This window comes from Rosa chinensis, chromosome 6 (genome assembly GCF_002994745.2).
Source record: "Rosa chinensis cultivar Old Blush chromosome 6, RchiOBHm-V2, whole genome shotgun sequence".
Lineage (NCBI taxonomy): Eukaryota > Viridiplantae > Streptophyta > Magnoliopsida > Rosales > Rosaceae > Rosa > Rosa chinensis.
The window spans coordinates 31,026,202-31,049,683 of NC_037093.1; the positions used below are offsets into that span (position 1 = coordinate 31,026,202).

At 37.8% G+C, this 23,482-nt stretch overlaps 2 protein-coding genes and 1 long non-coding RNA gene across 5 annotated transcripts; 1 reads left to right on the top strand and 2 right to left on the bottom strand.

Annotated features, from left to right (window-relative positions):
- Window positions 1–630: 630 nt before the first annotated feature.
- Window positions 631–2,113, bottom strand: LOC112171180 (glutamate receptor 3.4-like). Its single transcript, XM_024308402.1, has 4 exons — window positions 2,108–2,113; window positions 1,534–1,811; window positions 1,155–1,186; window positions 631–1,064 (listed from the first exon to the last, which is right to left on the bottom strand). The coding sequence occupies exons 1-4, from the start codon at window positions 2,111–2,113 to the stop codon at window positions 631–633; spliced, it is 750 nt and encodes a 249-aa protein (XP_024164170.1).
- A 6,249-nt stretch (window positions 2,114–8,362) lies between these two features.
- On the bottom strand, window positions 8,363–10,115 carry LOC112172834 (2-oxoglutarate-dependent dioxygenase 19). Its single transcript, XM_024310330.2, has 4 exons — window positions 9,762–10,115; window positions 9,418–9,656; window positions 8,988–9,315; window positions 8,363–8,823 (listed from the first exon to the last, which is right to left on the bottom strand). The coding sequence occupies exons 1-4, from the start codon at window positions 10,017–10,019 to the stop codon at window positions 8,578–8,580; spliced, it is 1,071 nt and encodes a 356-aa protein (XP_024166098.1). The 5' UTR covers window positions 10,020–10,115; the 3' UTR covers window positions 8,363–8,577.
- Window positions 10,116–13,320: 3,205 nt separating this feature from the next.
- On the top strand, window positions 13,321–16,518 carry LOC112173240. Of its 3 annotated transcripts, XR_005800996.1 has the most exons (5): window positions 13,324–13,496; window positions 13,579–13,930; window positions 14,014–14,063; window positions 14,640–14,739; window positions 16,103–16,518. It is a non-coding gene; the product is annotated as an uncharacterized LOC112173240 (long non-coding RNA). The 3 variants fall into 3 exon arrangements; XR_005800995.1 differs by having other exon boundaries at window positions 13,321–13,480; window positions 14,640–16,518; XR_002925492.2 differs by having other exon boundaries at window positions 13,326–13,496; window positions 14,640–16,518.
- Window positions 16,519–23,482: the final 6,964 nt, after the last annotated feature.

A 23,482-nucleotide genomic window follows, 5' to 3' on the forward strand; every position in this document is an offset into this window, starting at 1 on the left:
ATTTTAGTTTAATGGGTATTTAGAGTTTAGTACTGACAAAGTGTATCAATGCTGAGATGAAATGTCACGCCCCTGATTTTTAACACAAATAAAAATCGATATATAATCTCATAATTATACATGCTCGATTGTTCAGCTATCAATACAAAATACATGGCACTTCAAAAAAGAATTCAATTGGCCACAGTGCAAGGCCGTCGCTAAAAGCCAAATTGCCGTCGGAAAAGACCAACGGCAACGGCTAGGCGACGGTAAAATTGCCGATGTCGTTGGTGGTGTCGCCATTGCTATTTGCGACGGCAATTACGCCATCGCATGAATTTTGGCCACGGTATTTACGCCATCGCATGATTTTTGGCGACGGCATAATGGCGACGCCATTAGCGATTTTGCCGTCGCCAAAGGTCATTGGCGACAGCAACATTGCCGTCGCAAAAGTGCATTTATTGATTTTAAAAAAAAACAAAAAAAAACCTAACATGCAATTTTGCATACCAGATTTTCTTTTTGAGCAAAAGAAGCCATATATATAAATCATAAATTTCATGTTTTTTCACATTATTTCTCACCAATCTTGAAAAATACAAAAACATTCAAAAATTGAAATACATAATCCTGACACCCAGTAGGCTAAGTATCATGACCTACATACTCTGAGCTATTAAGGTGATTGAAAAGCTTCTTTGCCTTGATGAGCCCATATTCAATTGCTGACTCATAAACCTTGGACGTTGTAGCAGTCGATACTTGATAGGACTCATTGTTTTGACAAATCCCCTTGATTAATGCATCTTGTCCCAGAACATATCCCTTGGCAACCATTGTTTTGACAACTTCCGCTATGTTGAGCTCATTAACCAAATAATTCCATGCAAATGACGCATCTTGAACTCCGATTGGATCATTACTTGATATCAAGCTGTCTATCCCCTCAATCTGTGATGTCAGCTGTTGTACAGTGAGGATCGATGTCAAACTAGCTGTATCGCTCGAATTGATAATCAACACCACAAACAACCATATAATCAGCACTAGCCATCCTAGAGTGCTCACAGTGTTCTCTCCTGAGCCAAGTTTAGTAACAGAGGATGTTAGAAGTTCCTAACAGGAATTGCATTCCTGAGATCAATGAAGATTAAGCATGAAATACATACTATGTGAGAAGAACATCGTCGAGAAACTAAACCTACAAGGAAAAAGCAGTTTCAGTAAAATTACACAGCTAAAATAAAAAATTTACAGGCAGCTGTAGTCATATTCTTACTCCATAAACTACAGAAATCTCAAGTTATTCACCAATTTCATAACCATGCCAATTGCTGCACATGTCAAACCACAATCATGATTTTCAGGACTTTTTTTGTTTTTCAATTACATCACCAAGTGATTTAATAGGCACCCCACACCCAGGCAACATCTAGGTCCATCAATTAGGGAATTTGGGCATTTTTCTTTCCAGAAAGACACCTTATGACTATATGAATCAGAAAGTCTCAAACAAATCAGAGGCCTTAAAATGTAGAACATACTAACCAAAAAATAGTCATGAGCTGTTCCCTTGGTGGACCACGGAACTCGTGATTAATCCTGTGCTCTATAATCCAAACAATGACTCCCACAAAAAGGAAGAATGCACCGGTGACTAACCACATCTCAATAGTAAATGGCTTCAGGAAAGCCCAAGGGTTTGATTTTACCTGTTTGACAGGAACAACTACAACTAGTCCTGATTCCATGTAAGGCTGTGTAAAATCAACCATTCTTGTCATATTCGTAGTTATTGTAACATCCCCAACGGCTACATCAAAGTTCTGCAAAAAGGAATTGAGCATTAGTCAGCAATCCAGAATCCCAAACCAAGCCCATGTAGTAATAGGATAATACACTTCTGACAATTCTTTATCAAGAAATGATAATTGTAACATATATATACAGGTTAAAATCATTCAGTGTCTGAAATGACTTTGAAGTTGCTTTGTGACAATTACAATCTTTAAGTTTCTTGATGTGAATTATATGGGATTTATAAAACCTGAGAAGTGCCATCATTTGGATTAGTATTAACACCCACATAAGAGATAAAGAAAGAGAACAAGAGATAAATTACCTGCATCCTAGCCTCATCCTGTTTCCCAAGACCTCTCCATATAGTTCATCCTGAAACATGATACCATTAGAAAGAAAGGGGGTAAAGGTAAAAGCAAGAAATATGTCGAGGAGACTAGAAGTAGTCCTTAAAATCATATTGCTCCCATGATACCACTACTGAAAAATCATATAGCAAATACATATAAATGCATCAATAGCATATCAATCAAAATCTGAATCAGAAGCATTCCCATATCTTATGAATTCAAGAGGGAAGAGAAAAGCAGTTACTGCTCACTCCAACTAGGTACGCAGGTTTATTCATGATATGTATTTCAACTAATATAATAGTATATAAGAGTCCCACAATAATGGCAAAGAAGTAGTAAACCTCCAAAATTCTAGTGACCCCTTGTCATTAAGCTCTAGTATAATCGTGTAACTTTCTGGCTAGAAGTAAATATAAGTCGTAAAAAGTTATCTCAATTGGTTTCACCATTCAGTAAATTATCCTCTTAAGTTAAACTGATCGTATTCAGTCCAACAGGAAGCCTGTCTGGGTTATCCAAGTGCTAATGATCATACCTACACAATTAATTAGCATTGAATTGAGAAAAGAAAATATATATCACTTTCAGACATTGGTGGAATCATCGGTCTCTTCTGTTTCTTTATCGGTGTATTTTATAAGAGTGTTTTGTACGTGATTACTTATCCAGGTTCATAGTTTACAGATTACCATTGCCCGAAAAGAACTAAACTTGAATGTATCCACACCATTCTAAGCTTAACCAAATCAAAACCTCTAGCATTGCTTCACAACAAAACTGGCAACGGAATTGAAACAATGAAGCAACATAACCATCCAATCACTTTAACAAGAAAATAACCAGAAAAATTCAAAACAATTTCAATTACATTATCAAATTCAAAGCTTCAAAGCAACAAAGAGAGTACCTTAAACAATCAGTCCGACTCCTCCGCCTCCAGTTATCTATGACCCAGTGCCCATTTCTATACAAAACATCCATGAATTGAAAAACTTACTCTCAGTTCTGAAGGCGTCTTTCTTTTCACTAGGCCAACCTTCATCGTTCCGCCGCCAACCTTCACAGCAGCCGGCGTAAAGAACTAGATCCAGCAACCTCGGCCATACCTTTGCCTCAAAACACTATCGACTGCAGATCTTTCCCTAGATATTTTGAGCATCGATTCAATATGTTAGAGAAAGGAACAAAAAAATGAATCTACGCAGTCCAACATCTCGATTAAATCACCATTGATTACAAGAACCCTAATTTGTCATCTGAGAATAAATTACCAGAAAAATTGCATCAGAATCTGGCAATTTGTATAATTTGAGCATCGATAGAAGAATGTCTAACCTCATCGAAGAAGAGAGTTCCAGAGAAGAGGAATCGAAAATCAAAATCCGCGAAAATCTGAGTGCGAAGTCGCGTCGAGGGAGATGAATTGCTGTGGTTTCTGTCGATTTGCCCCAAAATGAAAATTTAGGGCAAAAACAGAGGAGAGAGCGAGTTACTAGAGAGAGAGAGATGCAGAAGTGAAGCCAATGGAGAGATGTCGATGTTTTGATGCACAAGAGGAGGAGACGACCTCGCTTAGCAGTAAAAGAAGAAAGAGTCATGAGACGGAAGATGGTTGCAGTCGCAAACCCAAGTGATTTTAGCAACGGCATCTTATTGCTGACACAAATTTATTATGCTTTTGCGACTACATGTTTTGCTAGAGCAAATATATGAGCTTTGGCGACGGCAATTGAGTGCCGACGCTAACCTTGTGTAGCGATTTGAATTCTTTTTTGTAGTGATGGAGACATCTTCCCTTTACAGCAAGTACATATTGATGCCCTGAACCCACAATTTCAAATATTAACCCGCTCCACAGAGTCATATATTACAAAACTTATGAATTAAATTGTCATCACAAAATAAAATGTAAATGCTCCTCAGAGCTTACTACATAACGGAAGTCATAACAATGGCAAAGCCAACAAAATTTTCTTCCTAGCCATTCAGCTGCCAGCAAGCTACCTCAGCTTCAGCCACGATTACCCTGACCTGCAGGATTAACCCCTACACCATATAATGGTGCACCGGGTTTCCACACACAAAACCTGGTAAGCTTATGAAAGCTCGTATGAGTAACTCATGAACATCAATCAACAACTCACACATATCAACTTAAGGAAAACATGCAACCATAATTCCTTCTAACCTTCCATATCCTTTCCACTGAAAGGACAACATAAGTCACCGCTGTGACAATGCTATATTTGCTAACTTAACCATCAAGAAGCAATTCAAGTATCGTCTAGACAATAAAAGAAGAATACTCTCGGAACTCTCCTTTAAACTACATACTTATGAGTCTCCAGCAACCTCGACCGTTACCCCCATAAGCTATAATGGCAGACAGACTAGAACTCTGACTGAAATCGTAACCACTCGTCCAGCCAAGGACGTGATTACCCATTCCTACATTGGTCACCATCTGCGACCTGTCACCATCTGTGACAAAATCATAATAATTGAAACTCTGACAATTAAATATGATACACAATTCCTCCCCGGACATTTAAAAGAAAGAATCCCTGAAATTCTCTTTTAAAAACACATACTCATGAGCATCAGATAGCTCCCCGCTACCCCCCATGATGTACCAACAACAATTCAATCCAACCTGGACAAAACAACACATCAGCACATACCTCAATCATATCTATCGTTAACCTAACACATAGAATATGATTCACAAGTCCTCCTAGGACATTTAAAAGAAAGAATTCCTGAAACTCTCTTTTAAAAACACGTACTCATGAACATCAGATAGCTCCCTGCTACCCCCCATGATGTACCAACAACGGACTAGGGCTCTAACTGAATGTAACCACTCGTCCTACCAAAGGCATGATTCCCTAATTCCTTGCCTCGGTCACCATCTGTGATATATGATCTTCAAACCCCGTCTGGTCTTAAAATCACCCATTAAGTAGGTCACACCGACCTAGAAACGTTACAAACATCTAGTTTCGGCTTTCCCAATCCCTGCTCACCATCTGTGACCCTTGGTACAAGGACCAATACATTTAAAATGAGTCACGCTTGACTCAAAATATAACATCAAGCTCAATACTTTTCAAACAATAGAAAACATCTTTTTCCACAATATCGTTTCCTGAAAAGTCACATTCAACAATAATATGAACACCATCATGCATATTATTCATCACACATCATCCACAAGAGTATATATATATTTCATGTAAATATATATATACGTAGTCATTCGCTCAAGAATGCCTACTAATACCAACTATAGTTTGCAGTTAAAAGATTAACGCCAAAACAATAATGGTAATTCCGTTCATAAAGAACCTTGTGAGATTACTCACCTCGAAACTCCCGCTGCGTCTTCAATATAGAACAAAGCAGCTCAACCACAATTTAACCATCCAAGGATACTTCGTCAAGTATCTAATCACATACAGTTTCAACTTAGCAACAATTCACAAACGATTTAAGTCCGAAACCCCTGTTTTGAACTAAAATCCCCAAAGTGGCGCCAATCAAGGCGAAACCACATTCGAGACCTCCCAAAGTCTCCGGAATACTTCCACGATCAATTTTTCCAAACCACAAGTCGATCGGAACCTCGAATCCTCACAGATCGAATAAATCGACCGGTATGAAACTGTAAAAATTATAACAATTCCATACGAACTCCAAAATTTGCATATTATATGTCGAAACGCTCATATCAACGAGTAGAACAATAAAATACCAAAAACAGTTCTCTACATGGCCGGAAAGCTACCAGAACGCCGCCACAGGAAGTGGCGCACCACCGCCGGCCAAAACTCAATATTTCACAAAACTCCCAACATCAAAGCTGTTCATCTAAGCATGCTTGTGAATTTTCATAACTAGCTCGAAGTCAGAAAACAAGCATAAAGGGTTGAAAACTACCTCACAAGCTTTGGATTTTTGCTCAAACTGAGTTGAACCGATTTCCACATAAATCGATCAAAACAAACACCATAGATCGATTAGGGAACCTTCTCTGAACTCAACCAAGGAAGCATGGAGCCACGAAGTTGCCGGAGCTGTGTTTTCCGGCCAGGTCCGAATACACCAAACTCCGCCGCCTTCTAGGGCCATCACCGCAGCGAATCGCTGCTAGAGGACACCACAGGGAGGAGCGGACGGCAACAACGAACCGATATGGAAAGTTTCGTCCCCGGAGACTTGCGGGTTTCTAATATGTGAATCGAGCATTCGGTTTATGTTTTATAGACTCACGGCACTGTGACGTACTCAAGCTGGTGAGGTGCAGTTTGGGGCGTTACAATATCAATTTTCTAGAAGAAGTTATGGCCAATTTAGTGCACGAAGATTAATCTGCCCGGAAATCTGCTTTGCGCGAATAAAGAGAGTTTGGACATGAATATTTTTTGGACGAGTTTGGGAAGGTCTCTACTCCATATTTGATTTGATTTGGAAGATATATTGCAGCCATGAAGATGTGGACCAATGAGAAAATTCGAGAGGAAATCTACATCAACACAAAGAAGGAAATTGAATCAGAATTGAAGAAGGAGACCTAGGGTTGACGTCTAAAGCTTCCTATATATAGAGAGAGCATTGAGCAACGTTTTTATCATCATCAAACCTAGAATCAAATTTGTAACTCCTTCCCTTTACTTTCTAAATTTCGATCCCTCTCCATTGTTCAAGCATTGAAGCCTTGAAGCATCTCCACCTCCTTGCCGTGGTCATCATCAACGTCCTCCATCCTTTTGAAGTCGTTCTTGCGTTCTTGAATCTCTTCAAAAGTGTAACCATGTAATTCTATCTTTTGTTTTTGGTTTCTTTGTTTTGTAACATTAAAAACAATTATACTAGCGTTCTATGTTTTTATTTTAAATGGATGTTTCGAATATTTGTGAGAATAAAGTTTATGTATTGATGTTTAGTTTCCAATAATCATGAAGTATGAAAACGTTTTAGGATTTTCAGATAATAATTTGCGATTTCTTTATCTGTTATTGGATTTCTGTTGATTTTGTGCTTCAATCCCACCTTTTTTGTGTTTATCTTAGTTGTTTCGAAACAATTAGGGTTTGCATATATTGATACACTAAAAGTAAGTGTATAATTTAATCCTAAAAATGTTATCGTTAGTATATGGTAAATAGGGATCGTTCTAATCCAGGGATTGAAGGTACATCTGTCATTGTAAAACAAATAAAGAATTGGGTTTTTGTCCATTTACACCATTTTTAGAGATTTTTTTCCCACTTACCTCACTAAGTTTTTTAATTCCCTCTTACCCAAAACACTCTAAGGAGGTCTTCCCTAATAACCCATTAAGATTTTTTTTTTTGTTTTTTTTTTTTTAATACCATTTTACATTCACCTTTGTTACTTAGAGCTAGAGAGAGTGAGAGAGAGAGAGAGAGAATGGAAGAGAGAGAAACCATAGGAGACTTCGCCAGAGCCCGGTCACCGGCCGCCGAAATCCGGCCAACTTCGCCGGAATCCAGTCACCGACCTCCGCCCACCAGAATTTGCTGAAAATCTCACCGGAAAGGTTTTTTTGCCCCTAATAGACATCTATTGCCCCCCCCCCCCAATAGACATTTATTGCCCCCTATTGCCCCTCAATAGACGCCTATTGCCCCGATAGTCTATTGCCCCTTAATAGACGTGTATTGCCCTCCTATAGAAGACTATCAACCATGTATTGCCCCCCAATAGACGACTATTAGCCATGTATTGCCCCCCAATAGACGTTTCGATTAGCGATCATTAAGCTGAGGATAGAATAGTAATTTTCTTTTAAATTGGGTTAGTGGGAACAAAAATCTGTTGCTGGGGTAAGTGGAATAACTTTTGCTCATTTTGGTGCTATTGGTCAAGGACCCTATTTTTATCATCGAATCTTGTGTTGTAAATTCTAATAATATTAGATGCCATATAAGCTTCAGTCATCTTTCTATTATTGCGATCGATCCTTTTTTGACCGATAGTTGTGACCCTAGAATTTTGGTTCTTAAAATATCTTTTGTCGTCAAAATAGAATATGTGCACCTTTTATATGCAATTATGTATATATTAATTTCACACAGCTGAATGGAGCTTGAACAGAGTACATGGACTTTTTTTTTTTTGGAAATAATACACTTTGGTTTTTAGCGGTTCACAAATCTTTAGAAATTTTTGATTTCTGAAATAGAACCAACACCTGCAAATGAATTGTGAAAGATAGCAATTATATATAGATGGAGGATATATAACAGCTCTGTTGCTCTATATCGGCACTGCAGACCGAAGAATTATTGAAAAGCAAATAGAATACAAAATAAAACAATTCAAGCAACAGATAGATCTCGATCTAGGCTGCAAGTTTCATGGTCGAACCAGTGAAATCTAACTTGAAGTAGCAAAGCAAGCAACAAATCTGGATCTAGGCTAGTATGTGATCGAATGTGGACTTCATGTAGTTCTTGCCGCTCTGCTGAAGCTGAATGTACTCCTTGTAGTTCATGGCAAGATACTTGGGAGGTTTGCCTTCTCTTTCACACAGCTCTGGAGCTGGAGCAATGGTTGTATCTACAGAAGGTCCATGTGGTATGGCTATTGATATCCTCGTTGCTTTGTTGTTCACAGTCGCCCTATGCATCACACTCTTGTATTTACCGTTGGTAAGAATCTGCAATCAATCAGGTATATATAATTGGCTCAGTGAAAAAGGTGCATCTACCTCTTTCAGAAAAGCTAGGTATAAGGTACAAATCACTCTTAAGTATGCATGTGAGATTCTCAACTTTTAATACAAGTGTTTATCTGGTTTTCCATTAAGTAGTTAATTAGTACCTGCATTTGATCAGCAAGGTTAACAAAAAATCCATTGGCAGGGCCGTTTACGGTGAGCCATTTTCCTTTGTGTTCGACTTGGAGGCCATTCATCTCATTCTGGATGAGGAGTGTGACTAGACCGTGATCGGTGTGATGTGGTATACCAATGGCATGTTCCGGCTGAGGGCAAGGAGGATAGTAGTTCCCGGCCAACAATTGTAAGCCACGATCCATGTTCATCTTTTCGTATATGTAATTTGGCTCCAATCCCAGGCTTTCGGATATTGCTTTTGTGATTTCTAGTGCCACTTCTCTTGTTCTTTTGCCAAACTCCATTGAAACCTCACTAAAACAATTAATATTTCAATGAACACGCGCGTACAGCTGGTATATACCGTGAAAAAGAAAGTGCAGTGTTTCGATATATCATAAGAGGAAGTGAAGGTACCTGAAGGTAGCCGGTTTGTAGAGGGAGTAAAACTCAGGATGGGTTCTGACCTTGAAGAAGTCCCTCCAAAGAAGGACCTTATCCAAGGCAAGGTTATAACTGGTACCATACTTGAACATTTCTAGCACATCATTCCCTGATTTGAATTCCTTCTTCTCCTCGTCTGGAAGACTGAAGAAGCCATGACATGCGTCAATCATCGCCTTCATTAGGCTCTCTGGTACTCCATGGTTAATTGCCTGTAGGTTAATCAAGTAATTAAAATCATATATTCCCCAGAATAAGGTAGCTAGCTAGCTAGATATATAATTAATAACTCATGAACAAAAGGATCATGTACGTACTATGAAGAAGCCCCATTCTTGACAAATCTTGACGAGGTCATGGATGATTTGGGAGCGTTGTTCAGGAGTACCAGATGTGAGAAGTGACATATCGATGATAGGAATTGCGAATTCGGGATCTTTTGGATCTGCTTCGTCATTGGGGTTTATGTTGAAGGCATAGGCTGAAGGGACAGTGTTTAGAGCAGAGGACTCAGCTAGTGATTTGATGCTGGTAACAGATGAGGGGGTCTCTAAGGCCTGAGCAACTGCAGCCATGGGAGAGTGAGCTTTGCTATCTAGCTTGCAAGTATATCAATCAATCGAGAGAGAGGGGGCGGGGGTTTTTGGATGGGGTTGAGTTTATTGTGGAGGTGGATGAAAATATAGCTCAATTTATAGGCAGAACAACAAATTCCACGTTGTTATAGACCTAATAAATGTATTAGCCGTCATGGATTCTAGTGATGGCGATCGGAATGCACTTTATATCTTTTTCATTTTTGTTATGATCACCTGCTAGTGTTGTTCACCTACCAGTTTGTTAAGCAGAACAACTGATACATTATATACAAAGGCAGTCTAGATCGATGATGAGAAGATAAAAAATAAAATATTTTGTTTAAATGATACTTTCAATTAAAAAAAAAACTTGATAGAAATTTAAAAAGCTGGTGGGAGAAATGAAAATCATACAAAAAGTTGGAAACTAAATTGATTACAGGTAACCAACCAATGCTGTTAATATAGTAAACAAAGAAGTCACATGGAGGAGTTGAACCTCAGTTGCTCTAGACTCGTTATAAAAAAATGAAAACTGACGAGTCACATGAACTGATGAAAGTGAGTATGGAGAGTTGACCAGAAGGAAAAGGGATGGATGGGTTTCCAAAAACCAACTGCGGTTAAGATTGAGATTGATGCTACCTTTCAACTCCGTTATTTGTTGGACGACTGAACTGTGAGATGCTGCTATAAAGTTAATTAAAGTTGCGACTTGCGAGTCAAACGGAGTACAGCCCGCCAACACTGGAAAATATGAATGACAATGCTAGGCCAAATCCACGCACTAACAAGGAGCGCACATGGCGTTCTCTTTTTCTTTTTTTTTATATTTATGATAACATAGTAATTTCTGTCTCTTTCTGTTTTTTAACTCGAATTTCATGGCTGTTTCTGAACAATTATATAAATAATGCAACGTTTAGATTGCAATGACCTCCTACCGAACGAAGTCAATTTCATATTTGGTGAGCTGAAGATTGGAGAAAGATACTATGCATTCAAATCTTAGGAGACTTCAGTCGGTGAAATTGCAATGGAAACGTGGTTTAATAATGTAAAGTTTATATTTCCACTTTTTTCTTTTTTTACTTCTGGAAGTGAAAATAAATGGATACACTACTAGCAAAATAACAACACACACAGATTTACTGTAGTTAAAAGCCACAGAAATCCATGTGAAATATAAATACTAACATAAATCCGTGTGAAATGAGCATAATTGAGCCCACAATAATTTATACAACAAAAATATCAACGGAAATCCGTGTGCATAAACAACAGTAACAGATATCTGTGTAAAAACTAAAACATTTTCACACGGATATCTGTGTGAAAATCAATTAACACTGATTTCTGTACGTATTATAAATTAGTTTATTTCGAAATCGTTAATTTTTTATATTATGTGATTTATGGAGGGACGGATTTCCGTTACAATAAGTTTTTGGTACAGATTTCTGTGTGAAATGAATATCAGACGAATATCTGTGTGACATGTTAACACTGAAATCCGTGTGAATAAATAACAGTAATAGATGTCTGTGTAAAAACTAAAACCTTTTCACACGGATATCCGTGTGAAAAGAACAATTAGCTATAAAATTCGGTGTGAAAAAGTATACACGACTAGCAAAATAACAACATACACGGATTTACTGTAGTTAAAAGCCACAGAAATCCTTGTGAAGTAGAAATACTAACAGATATCTGTGTAAAAACTAAAACATTTTCACACGGATATCTGTGTGAAAATCAATTCACACTGATTTTTGTACGTATTAGAAATTAGTTTATTTCGAAATCGTTAATTTTTTATGTTATGTGATTTATGGAGGGACGGATTTCCGTTACAATAAGTTTTTGGTACAGAATATCTGTGTGACATGTTAACACCGAAATCCGTGTAAATAAATAACAGTAACAGATGTCTGTGTAAAAACTAAAACCTTTTCACACTGATATCCGTGTGAAAAGAACAATTAGCTACAAAATTCCGTATGAAAAAGTATAGGTGTATACAACGTTGACCACTTATTTGATATCGAAATAACGGCGGATTGAGTTAATTTTTTTACACAATACCTATTAATACACTATAAATAGATGGGTAATGTCAAATTTATTAATTTTCAATTTTTATTTTTTAGTTCGCACAAAATTCTTATATGTCTACTAATGTGGTATAACTAGTTTATTAGTTGTAAAGAAAAGTATACCTTCCATGAGCAACAATGTGGAGGAAATAGACTTTATCAAAATCGACCGTTGGATGTTGTCATGATTAGAATAAATAGTTATGGTCAAAATTTCAACTATTTTTATTATCGTTTAGGTCTCGATTTACTAGATTAACCCCTGAACCCTAAATACCACATAAAACTAATATGCACATAACCGCTCATTCGCAACTTATTTTTTCGATTTGTTAGCTCTCATACTCTCATGAATATGAGGTATACCAAATAATGTAAAAATTTTGAAAAGTTTATCTCTTCGTGGTTTTACTCCCCTTCAGAAAGTATAGGTGTATATAAGGTTAACCACTTTATTTGATATTGAAAGAACGGCGGATTGAGTTATTTTTTTTACACCATACCTATTAATACGCTACAAATAGATGGGTAATGTCAAATTTATCAATTTTCAATTTTTATTTTTTGGATTGCACAAAATTCTTATATGTATACTAATGTGGTATAACTAGTTTATTAGTTATAATGAAAAGTATACATTCCATAAGCAACAATGCGTAGGAAATAGACTTTATCAAAATCGACCATAGGATGTTATCATGATAAGAATAAATAGTTGTGTTCAAAATTTCAGCTATTTTCGTCGTCGTTTGGGTTTCGATCTAGTCCGTCAACCCTAAACCTTAAATACTACATAAAACTAATATGCTCATAACCGCTCACTCGTAACTTATTTTTTTGATCTGTAAACTCTCATGCTCTCATGGGTAGAAACTATATCAACTAATGTAAAAATTTTATCTCCTCAAGAGTCGGCTCCCCTTAGGGAAGTAGAAGCGTTTAAAGGGTTGACCGGTTTTTGGTACAGACATCTGTGTGAAATGAATAACACACGAATATCTATGTGAAATCTTAATACGGAAATCCGTGTGAAAAGAACCATTAGCTACAGAATTTTGTGTAAATAATAAAATGACAATTAACATGACAGTTATTAGATACCGAGATAAATACACACAGATATCAGTTGTAAGTGTATATGTATTTCACACGGATTTCCGTGAGAATTCTACTTATAATTTAGAATCCCGCTCACCCTTTTTAGCTAAATTCTAATTTCCCACCCTACTTAACATTATTTTGGAAAAAATGAAACCTAACCCCAAACCCAGATCTCTCCCTTCATCTCTCATCTTGTTTCCTCTTCTTCTCTTCATCCCCACTCATTGATGAAAAGGCCGATGCCAATAATCCGGTCATCAGGTGAGCCCATCATCGGGTGAGTACTTCTCTCTCATCTCTCCCAAACTCAATTGGGGCTTGTTTCTGATATTTTGTTTTTATTTTTTGAATTCCTTCAGATCTAAGGAAGAACATGCAGCTGGTGTTGAAGAAGTGTGAGCCCATTTTTGAATTACTTGGAAAATGAAGTGAGCCAAGGAGGAGGACGGCGAGGAATTTGATGAGGAATTGGAGGAGTCTGATGATGATGAGGTGGCGGAAAATGAAGAAGAAGAAGATGAAGATGAGGACGAGGAGGAGGAAGAAGAAGGAAATGTAGAAGAAGAAGAAGGTGGAGGCAAGAACGAAATCGAGGATGGTTTCTTTAATAGAAAGGCTACGGAAGCAGGGGAATATGGGAATGACAAGGAGGATGAAGAGGATGAAGAAGAAGATGGTGAAGATGAGGAGGAAGAGGATGATGCCCAGGAGGTGAGGCTGGTCTTTTATTTACTTGGTTTTGGTTTAAGAATTTTGCTGACTTTTGCTCATTCGAATTCCTTTTGCCTGTTTAGCTCATGAATGTAGGGGAAGGTGAGGACGACGGGGATGGCATGGATGCAAGGTACTGCATTCATTCAGTTACTTGGGTTTTGCAATTACTGATTGATTATAAATACATTGTTCATATTCCGGGAGCGATGTAGTTGGTTAAGATTCATATTCCAGATTTATTGCCTCCCCTGACCTAATATCAGCTCTTGAATTTTGATATTGTCTTCATCAAGGTTTTGGATTCTGTGTTTCTTTGTTGCTATATATTCAATGCAGAAACTGAGATCTCTCTCTCTCTCTCTCTCTCTCTGCACTAAGGATTATTTAATATCCTTGTTAAAAATTTACAAACCTTTTAGCAGATTTCATGCTGGATCTGCTTTTGCTGCTCTATAGTGATACAAGATATCCTAATTTATGCTCTTCCTGATTTGCATTGCTCGTTTTCATTATACATTGGTTTGTTGATGTGGTTGTGATTGAGATCTTCCTTTAAAGCACAATTGCCTTACTATATCCTTATATCGGAACAGTGCCTCCTTGATTCACCTATATGTTGCTGTAATCCTAAGAAAGAGGTAGCATGAATTTGAGAGTGCTTGTATGATGCAATGTTCTGACATTATTTTGCTGCTTGGTCAATCAGAATCCATGGAAACTATCTAGCAGAGATGCCGTTTATTGGAACCCGCTATATGTATAGGCGTCAAGGAATGTGCTGCCGGCTTCTAAGTGCGATTGAATCTGTAATGTTCATCTCAAATATAGCATCTTGCTTGTCTTTACATGTGCTTTAACCTATGACTTAACTTCCAACTTTCTTTTCTTTTTATTTCGGGAGTTGAAAACGTTTTTGCAAGTTGCTGCCTCTTGATTTCACGGATCAAAATATGGTTAAGATTTTCTGGTTTCATTTCATTATGTCTACTCCTCAGTATCTGAAATTATATTTTTCCCTTTTTTTCATTTGAGAACTTGTCATACTATAAAGTGTTCAATCAATATTTTCAATCAATAAAAGATTGATATCTTTCTGCTAGACATAAGATACATTTAAGATATCTTTCTGATATCCCGTATAATCAGTTTAAGGAAAAACAACAGTACAGGAATAAAACTATATAATTATGCTACATTTACTTGTTCAAGATAGAGTATTAAAGTTGCATAACATTTGGTTCCTTTATTTTGGATTCTGGTGCTTTGTGTACTTGGTGTACAAGCAGGTGTACCGTAACCGTAATGATGAGTCGTGGCCATTGGGCCTGTGACTCCAACCGTGGATGAGTGCTAGCATAATCTCATATCATATAGGTGCATGTAGAACTTATAGATAGAGGAACACGAGTCTCTCTATCTATTGTCAATTAATTTTGAATGAAAATAAAGTTGTAATGTTTACACATACGTCATCATTCATCACCATTGTGCACTACCATTCATATTCTGTGCTGTAAATAGGATGACAGATGTGATTGTGGTAGGAGCAAATTTAAACCAACCTTCAATAATACCAAACTATAATAGAAGCTAGCTAAATATCTACCAAGACATTGAATCATGGAGCTTATATAGGCAGATAACAGTTAGCATATAAATGCAAATTTATTTGATTTAGAGCACATTTCTGGTTATTCGCGGAAGGTATTAGGCAATGAGCAAGTTCCGTGACTTGGTCTTCAATGTAAGTAAACAATTATTGTGGGAGATATATATTCTTCAAACTAGGCAGACCTGTACTATTATCTTCTTGTCTTTGTAACTGGGACAAAACCTTTTTATTTTTCTTGTAATTAAATTATATTGTTCAATCAATAAAAGATTGATATCTTTCTGCTAGACATAAGATAGCATTGCTATACATTTCTCTCTTCCTAATTGTATTGGTATTATTCCTCATATACTATCACTTGAAAGTTGGGAATGGAACTAAGCTGCGAGTAAATATTCAGATTACAGAACACTTGGAGATGCTCACTTGCAAACACAAATTACATATATGTAGTTGCTCACTTTAAGTTTTATAATCTGTCATTTGAACAACTGATCTAAGCATTTGAATTGGAAGACTAATGTATGCATTTTGTAAATGTTTCAATGTCCGTATAGCTGCTGATCAGCTGAAACCATTGTGTTGATGATCGAACATAATAGGGAGATCAGATTTTAGATCACCAAGCAACTTGCAGCACACGGACAACTCTTTTAAAGAAGAATCAGATAGTAGTGTAGTGCCTTAAAGTTATAGGAGGAACAATATAGAGCTAGAGGCTCTGGAAACAATTTTGGAGGCAGGAAACTCTCTTATATTTTGCATTACTATTTGATACACTATACTGATTAATGTGATATATGATGTTTCTCATTTTGATCAAGAATCAATTCACTTCAGTTATAACTTTCATTATTGCAAATTGTCAGCAACAATAAATCCAGTGGCAAAGCGCGGGGTACCATTGCTAGTGTATACTAGGAATGTAAAGAACATCTTGCTATGAATGTAAAGTTTATTCATGTTCGATTGAGTTGTGGATTTGTTCACTTGATTGTAAATATTTGAAGTGTATTTATTGTACATAAATCAAAACTATTATTATGTTTGGGTTGCAAATTAATTAGCAGAAATTTTTTTTTTAAATGCTATCACTATTACACACAGAAATCAGCATGGTTCTAAAAAACGCTAGGCGCTAGTTGGGCGGTAGTCCGGGGCCTAGCACCCAGAGGCCTAGGCGGGAGCCTAGGCGGGGACTAGGTGGTTTTTAATTTTTAATTTTTATTTTATTTTTATAACATATAAAGAGTAGTTTCTCATATTCATTACATATAAAGTGTAGTTTGTCAAGAGTTATTTAGGTGTGTTCTTGATGACTTAATCATTTATGAGAATCCTTCTCAAAAAAAAAAAAAATCATTTAAGAGATTATTCAAGACAGAAAATATCATTCTTTTTTCTTCTCTTTTTTTTTAGAATAGACCGACCTTGGTTCGTCTATTTTAGCAGCAAACTAAGCAGAAAAATTAATACTATAATTAAAGGTGTCAATCACCTTTTCCTAGATCCATCCCATAATATTTAATACATTTTTCTAGATCCATTCCGTATTCATACAATCACACCCACAGCTTTTTGACTTCACCTTTCTCTTCTCCCTCAAATTCTCGATCTCCCTTTTTCTCACAGACCCACCATGGATTTAGCCTCCAAGCTCCATCGCCTCAACCTTCCTTGCCGGCTCCGCCCCTTTCAACGCCCGGATGACCTCTCTCCCACCTCGCCTCCGCTCCGTTTCGCAACGAATCACCGCTCAATCAACTATAGGTAACATCAACTTACAAAACCAGTACTTTATTCAAACCCAGAAGACCCAGTTCTCATATATGAACCAGGTTGTCACTGCCGTCGATGGTCGAGAGAGAGATCTTGGTTTTCAGTTTTGGGTTTTTGTCCGACGGTGAGAGAATGAAAAGTGAGAACAGTGTTGAGAGAAGATTGTCGTCTTAGACCGAAAAAAAAAAAAAAAAAAAAACTCCCTCCCAGACCTGGCGTCTAGACCGCCTAGCCACCTCCCAGACCGCCTAGGCGGCCGCCGAGCAGCCTCACGCCTAAATCAATCGCCCAGGGCAAAATCGGGTCGGTGACGAGACGCCTAGCGCCTAGGCCGTTTTTTAGAACATTGGAAATCAGTGAGAATTAGGGTACATGGATCTCACACAGAAATCTGTGTCAATAAGGTTATGGGTTTTGACACAAAAATCCGTGTGAAACACATTTGGCACAGAAATCCATGTGAAATGGAGTTTATACATTTGCTACAGAAATCCGTGTGAAATAGAGTTGTTCACACGGACTGTGTTCCATTATGGTAATTTATATTTATAGAAAGATAGTGGGGTCCACGTCTAATATTCACACGGATAACATAATCCGTGTGAGATGAGCATTACCCCCCCTCCAAACCACACGGTAACTCAATCTGTGCGTGTACCCTGGGTAAAAGCTATCACACACTGGAATCCATGTGAGAAAGTCTTATTACCCACAAATCACACACTGAAATCCGTGAGAGAAAGTCTTATCACCCACAGATTTTAATCTGTGGGTAATTTTGTTTTGCTAGTAGTGATAGCACTACATCCAAACATTTGTTTGGAATAATTATGATGGCTATACCCCATTCGTTTGTAAGACTTTTGTTTTTTTTTTTTGTCTGAATGATCATTTCATAACACAAAGCCACAAGGGCGAGAACAATATAGAAAGGAAACAAAGGAGCAAAAGCAAGAAACAAACCCTACAAACTGAAACTAGAGAGAAAACTAAATTAAAAGAACTAGCAACCAGCTGAATTTGTAGAAGGGGACCACGCAGACCATCACTTCTCAAAACCTAGAGGAGAGTTTGTAGGTCAATTAGCTCATTCCTGAGAGCACAACCTAATTTTAGCAAGTTTTGCTGCTGCATCCGCAACATGGTTAGTTTCTCTGGAGATCCAGCTCCATCTGATCCTATTGAACAAAGGCATCAAGTGAGCAATTCTGTTTAGCATTAGGGAGATCTTCCAACAATAGATGGTGGAAAGGTCGTCCAAAGCATCGATTACCTCCATAGCAATCACTTTCCAGAACAACAATTTGAAGATTCAAGTGGGCAGCATGCTTAAGACCCTTGAACACAGCATCTGCTTCAGATTCAATTGAAGAATTGTGGTTCCCATGACTACTACATCACAATTTTATACCTGGGAACTGCACCTTGTTCGAAATCGGGAAAGGGGTGCTTTGCATATGAAAATTGGAAATTCAAATTATATACTAATCTAGTTGGAGTGCTTTTTTTTTTTTTTTTTGAATAAGGACGTCAGATTATATTGAGATAATAGAACTATTGTGTACATAGCGTGGCTAAGAAGCCACTGATCTCCACGGGAACAAACCCACTCCAATACAAGTTAAAATCCGAAACTAGTGCAAAGTACTTGGCAAGCTTATGGGCTACCTTCTTAGCATCTCTACAGATATATGTAAAACTTGAACCTGGTAAAGTCTCCAAACAACTTGAAATGTCATCATAGATCCTTCCCAAAATCGAGGTATTCTCACATAAAGAAGAAATAACATTGATTGCTCCTTGATAATCAGATACAAAGCTCACCGGGGAAAGCCCATATTGCTGTACTAAGTGACAGGCAGCTCTGCAGGCCAAAGCATCTACATTTTGTTGTGTCACATCCCGTACCCAAACTTATCCCTTTACTAGTCATGGGGACTGTAAACGATAATTATCCTTACTTTTCATTTTTGTTTCGGACTTTTTAGGGGTTTTATGATAGGAGCATTTTAATGCGATGTTTTAATAGTTATTTCCTCATATTTTACTTAGTTATTTCCTTAAATAAATTAGTTTTAATGTAGTTTCTATTTTTAGGTGCACTAGAGAAAATGGAGAAGAAATGAGCTTAAAGGAACATGAGAAGCAAGGGAACGTTGAAAATGATAAGAGGAAAGGCACGAGGGCTGCAGAAATAAGCTGAAATGAAGAAATGAAGTTTTCCTGGTCCAACCAGGAAATCCTGGTCTGACTAGGAAACCTACTCCTTCCAGGAAAAGGAATCCTAATGACACAAGGAGTCCCAGTTGAACTAAGAAAGCAAAAGAAGATTCTGAAAGGTTCAAGAACATTTCATGTGAAGAGTCCTCGTTGGACTAGGAGTCCTGATGACAATAGGATAACTGGGTGGACTAGGAGAGCCCAAGAACAAGCTCAAAACGTCCTCTACAAAGGTGATATGGATTGGGAGTCATTTTTGGCAAGAAAAGATGGTTAAAATTAAGATTTTGGGTCCGCGTTAGACACAAAATGATTTTGGCCGAATTTCAAGAATATTTATGGATAATGACATCTCAATGAAATCCTAAATGCATCTAGACATGATTATGGCCAAAGGGAGACTTCGACAGATAAGGAAGGAAAATTTCAAGGGATTGCAACAAGCAGAAAGGTTGAAAATAGGTCCAGATACATTCCTTGATGTCCACATTCACTCTTGGCTGAAAATTGAGGAGATAAATCAGAAAATAATCATGTAATTAATGCAAAAATAATCTCCCTTAAATCAAAGTGTTATTTTGGAGGTTTCTCATTGGTTGGATGATACAAGAATGATGACGTGGATTTATCTGGTTGGTTGGAGCTATGTGACGCAAGCAGATAATTCCTAGAAATTAAAAAAAGGATCTAGAAGGCTTGGACATCCTCCTATAAATAGGAGCGTCATTGACACAACTTCTTCACACACCAAAAATTCTCTCCATTCTCTAGTCTTCAGAAACTCTGTGTCTCAACCAAGGAGGAGAAGAAGTCATGCAATATATCAAGATCCTAGCCGCCATCCACCCTTGTGTCATCCCTAGAAGATTGCTTGCTTTCAAGGATCTTCAAGTTCTTCGTCTCAAGGCTTGTCATTCATTTTTCACGGTGTATTTCATACTTTCTTTTGTTTTCCTTTGTTTGATTCGTAGAGTTATGAATTCTAGTTAACGTGACGTTAAGGGCAAAGTTTAAAGCCCGTTTATATGTTTTGAAATAAAGTTGCAATTTCCTTATATGTTAATTTTTATGTTGCTTATGTGAGATTGCTTGATTAATTTTGGATTATAGAAAACTTTTATATGTATGTGTTCTTTGGTGGCCAACTTAGGATATATGCATGTAATTGGTGCTAGATTTAGGTAAACAATTCACCTAATAGTTTTGTGACCCTATTTCATAAGTAGTGAAGGTTTTGGACAAAAGTCGAAATCAATTAAGGAGGATTGTAAATAGATGAGCTTTCTCATACTAGGTTGTGCACTTTGGTTGACATCCTTTCTTCGTTCTTCATGCGTTGAATGTGTTCTTGATTAGCTAGCTTTCTAGACTATGATTGCATGTTCAATAGGTTTAATTTAGGTGGTTTCACTTAGATTAAATATTGAAGGAAAGTAAAATGTGGGAAATTGTTTGCTTTTTAACGTTTCACATGGTCAACTTCTTTCTCATGACATAGATAATCAACTATAGGAATTGTAATTGGATTTCTTGCATATGGATGTGGTTTTTGTTCCTTGCGTTCCATCTCTTGTACATATGTTTTTACATTTTCTTTATTTTATTTATGTAATTTTTGATTTAATAATCCTAAAACCCCCCTATTTGTGTTTACTTGTATATATTTTTATTCTTTGTTTTATTATTGTAAATAATACTTTATACTTTTTATTGATTCTATCTTTATTTGTCTATGCAATTACAGGTGTACCCACAATCCCCTGCTAGAACGATCCCTACTTATTCTATACTGACAACTACATTTTATAGGATTAAATTGCGCGCTAGCTCTAAGCGTTGTCATTTTAAGAGTTGACTTTTTGTTCGGGTCCATTTTTGAGGAAACTTTCTTCTAGAAAGATGTAGAGCACATCAAACCGAGTTCGTATACATGCGACACGTTAAAATCGAAGTTGTAAAGAAGAAGTTATATGAGTTGAAACACAGTGACAATTTGTAAATTTGGGAGATCTTTTGGTATATTGGGGTGTTTCCCAAAGGGGTAACCCACTAATTTCAGGGCTTCCATTTTGGGAAGCCGGAGAGAGAGAGAGAGAGAGAGAGAGAGAGAGAGAGAGAGAGAGAGAGAGAGAGAGAGAGAGAGAGAGAGAGAGAGAGAGAGAGAGAGAGAGAGAGTAGGGATGGCAAAAATCCCCAGCGGGGCGGAGCTCCATTGGATACCCACCCCTAATGGGGGGAGAATTTGGAGACAAATGGGGAATGGGGATGGGGATCCCCAATCCCCGCTATCTAAGATTGGGGATGGGGCGGGGATGGTATTGTGATCCCCAAACCCGCCCCAATAATATATACATATATTTAACTTATATATATTTTAGTTTATTTTTTATAATATAAAGGGTTAAATACTTGTTACTCCTCAAACTTTTGCCCGAAAAACAGTTTAGTCCCTCGCCTTTCAAATTAAACTGGATAGTCCTTATTCTTTCTAATTCTCATACAACAGGTCCAAAACATGTCTAAAATGACTATTCTACCCCCATGATCTTTTTTAATTTTTGTCTCTCTCTTTTTCTAATTTTTCTCTCTTTTTTTTTCCTTCTCTTTTGTACTTTTCTCTCTCTCCCTCTCCACAGATCGATCTGCGCCTGGAGAAGCTTCAAATCGGCGAAATTGTAGAAGATCTTCTAGACTAGAACGACGACGAAGCGGTCACAGTGGAGCTTGACGGCCTTGACCTCGGAGCGGAAGGAGAGCTCACCGATGCTAGATCATGACCTTGTTGGGGGCGTAGAGGGGGTTGGGGTCGTCGCCGACGATGGTGAGGATGTTGTAACGGAAGCGCATCTGGACCAATCTGACAGCGCCGCGTGGGCCGAAGTCGCGGCTGAAGATCTCACGGAAGGGGTCGCATTTGTAGATGCGGAAGTCGAGGTTGGTGCCGGTGGCGAAGCAGCTGTGGTTCTGGTTGAAGGAGAGGTTGAGGATCTGGGCTGGGGGAAGAGTCGGAGTCGGAGTCTGGTTTTGGGCAGGGGAGGGACAGTAGGAGTCGTCGGGGGCTCAGTCAGAGGCTATTAAATCGGGGACCGGGAATTAAATGGGAGAGAAAGGAGAGAAGGCAGTGGGTGATGAAGGAAAAGCAGGGGTGCACTTGAGCCGGAGGCGGCGGAGCAAGTGTGGGCAGAGTAGAGGTCGGATACGAGCTTGGAGAGAGAGAGAGGAGCTGGGCTGGGGGAAGAGTTGGAGTCGGAGTCGGGTTTTGGGCAGGGGAGGGATAGTAGGAGTCGTCGGGGAGAGAGAGATACGAGCTTAGAGAGAGAGAGAGAGAGAGAGAGAGAGAGAGAGAGAGAGAGAGAGAGAGAGAGAGAGAGAGAGAGAGAGAGAGAGAGAGAGAGAGAGAGAGAGAACCAGAAAAAAAAAAAAAAAAAAGAGAAGAAAAAAAGACAGAGAAATTAGAAAAAGAGAGAAAAAATAAAAAAAAGATCTTGGGGGTAGAATAGTCATTTTAGACCTGTTTTGGACATGTTGTGTGAGAATTAGAAAGAATAAGGACTATCCAGTTTAATTTGAAAGGCGAGGGACTAAACTATTTTTCGGGCAAAAGTTTGAGGAGTAACAAGTATTTAACCCTAATATAAATCACTAATATATATATTTACTACTTTACTTTAATAGCTACTGTTTTACTTTAATGGTGTTTTGACTTTTGCACTTACTGAATTATGATTTATGAATTTAATCATATTTTAAATTTATTTATTGTAGATTTTGATTTTAAAAAAGGCAATATGAGAAAAAATTATTTTATTTATTAAATTCTTATTGGGGATTTGAGGCGGGTTTGGAGGCTTAGTCTCCAATGGGGATGGGGACGGGGAATCCCCAATATATTTTTATTGGGGATTGTGGCGGGGATGGGGTTAGAAAATGACCCCGGG

Bases quoted from the DNA above. Each gene is read 5' to 3' on its own strand.
- LOC112171180 (XM_024308402.1), bottom strand. The intron at 1,187-1,533 runs GTTAGTATGTTC...TTTTCCTTGTAG, and splicing joins CAGCTCATGACTATTTTTTG to GTTTAGTTTCTCGACGATGT. The intron at 1,065-1,154 runs GTATGTATTTCA...AACTTGGCTCAG, and splicing joins GACGATGTTCTTCTCACATA to GAGAGAACACTGTGAGCACT.
- LOC112172834 (XM_024310330.2), bottom strand. From the start codon at position 10,019: ATGGCTGCAGTTGCTCAGGCCTTAGAGACCCCCTCATCTGTTACCAGC. The intron at 9,657-9,761 runs GTACGTACATGA...ATTAACCTACAG, and splicing joins AAGAATGGGGCTTCTTCATA to GCAATTAACCATGGAGTACC. The intron at 9,316-9,417 runs GTACCTTCACTT...TAATTGTTTTAG, and splicing joins TACAAACCGGCTACCTTCAG to TGAGGTTTCAATGGAGTTTG.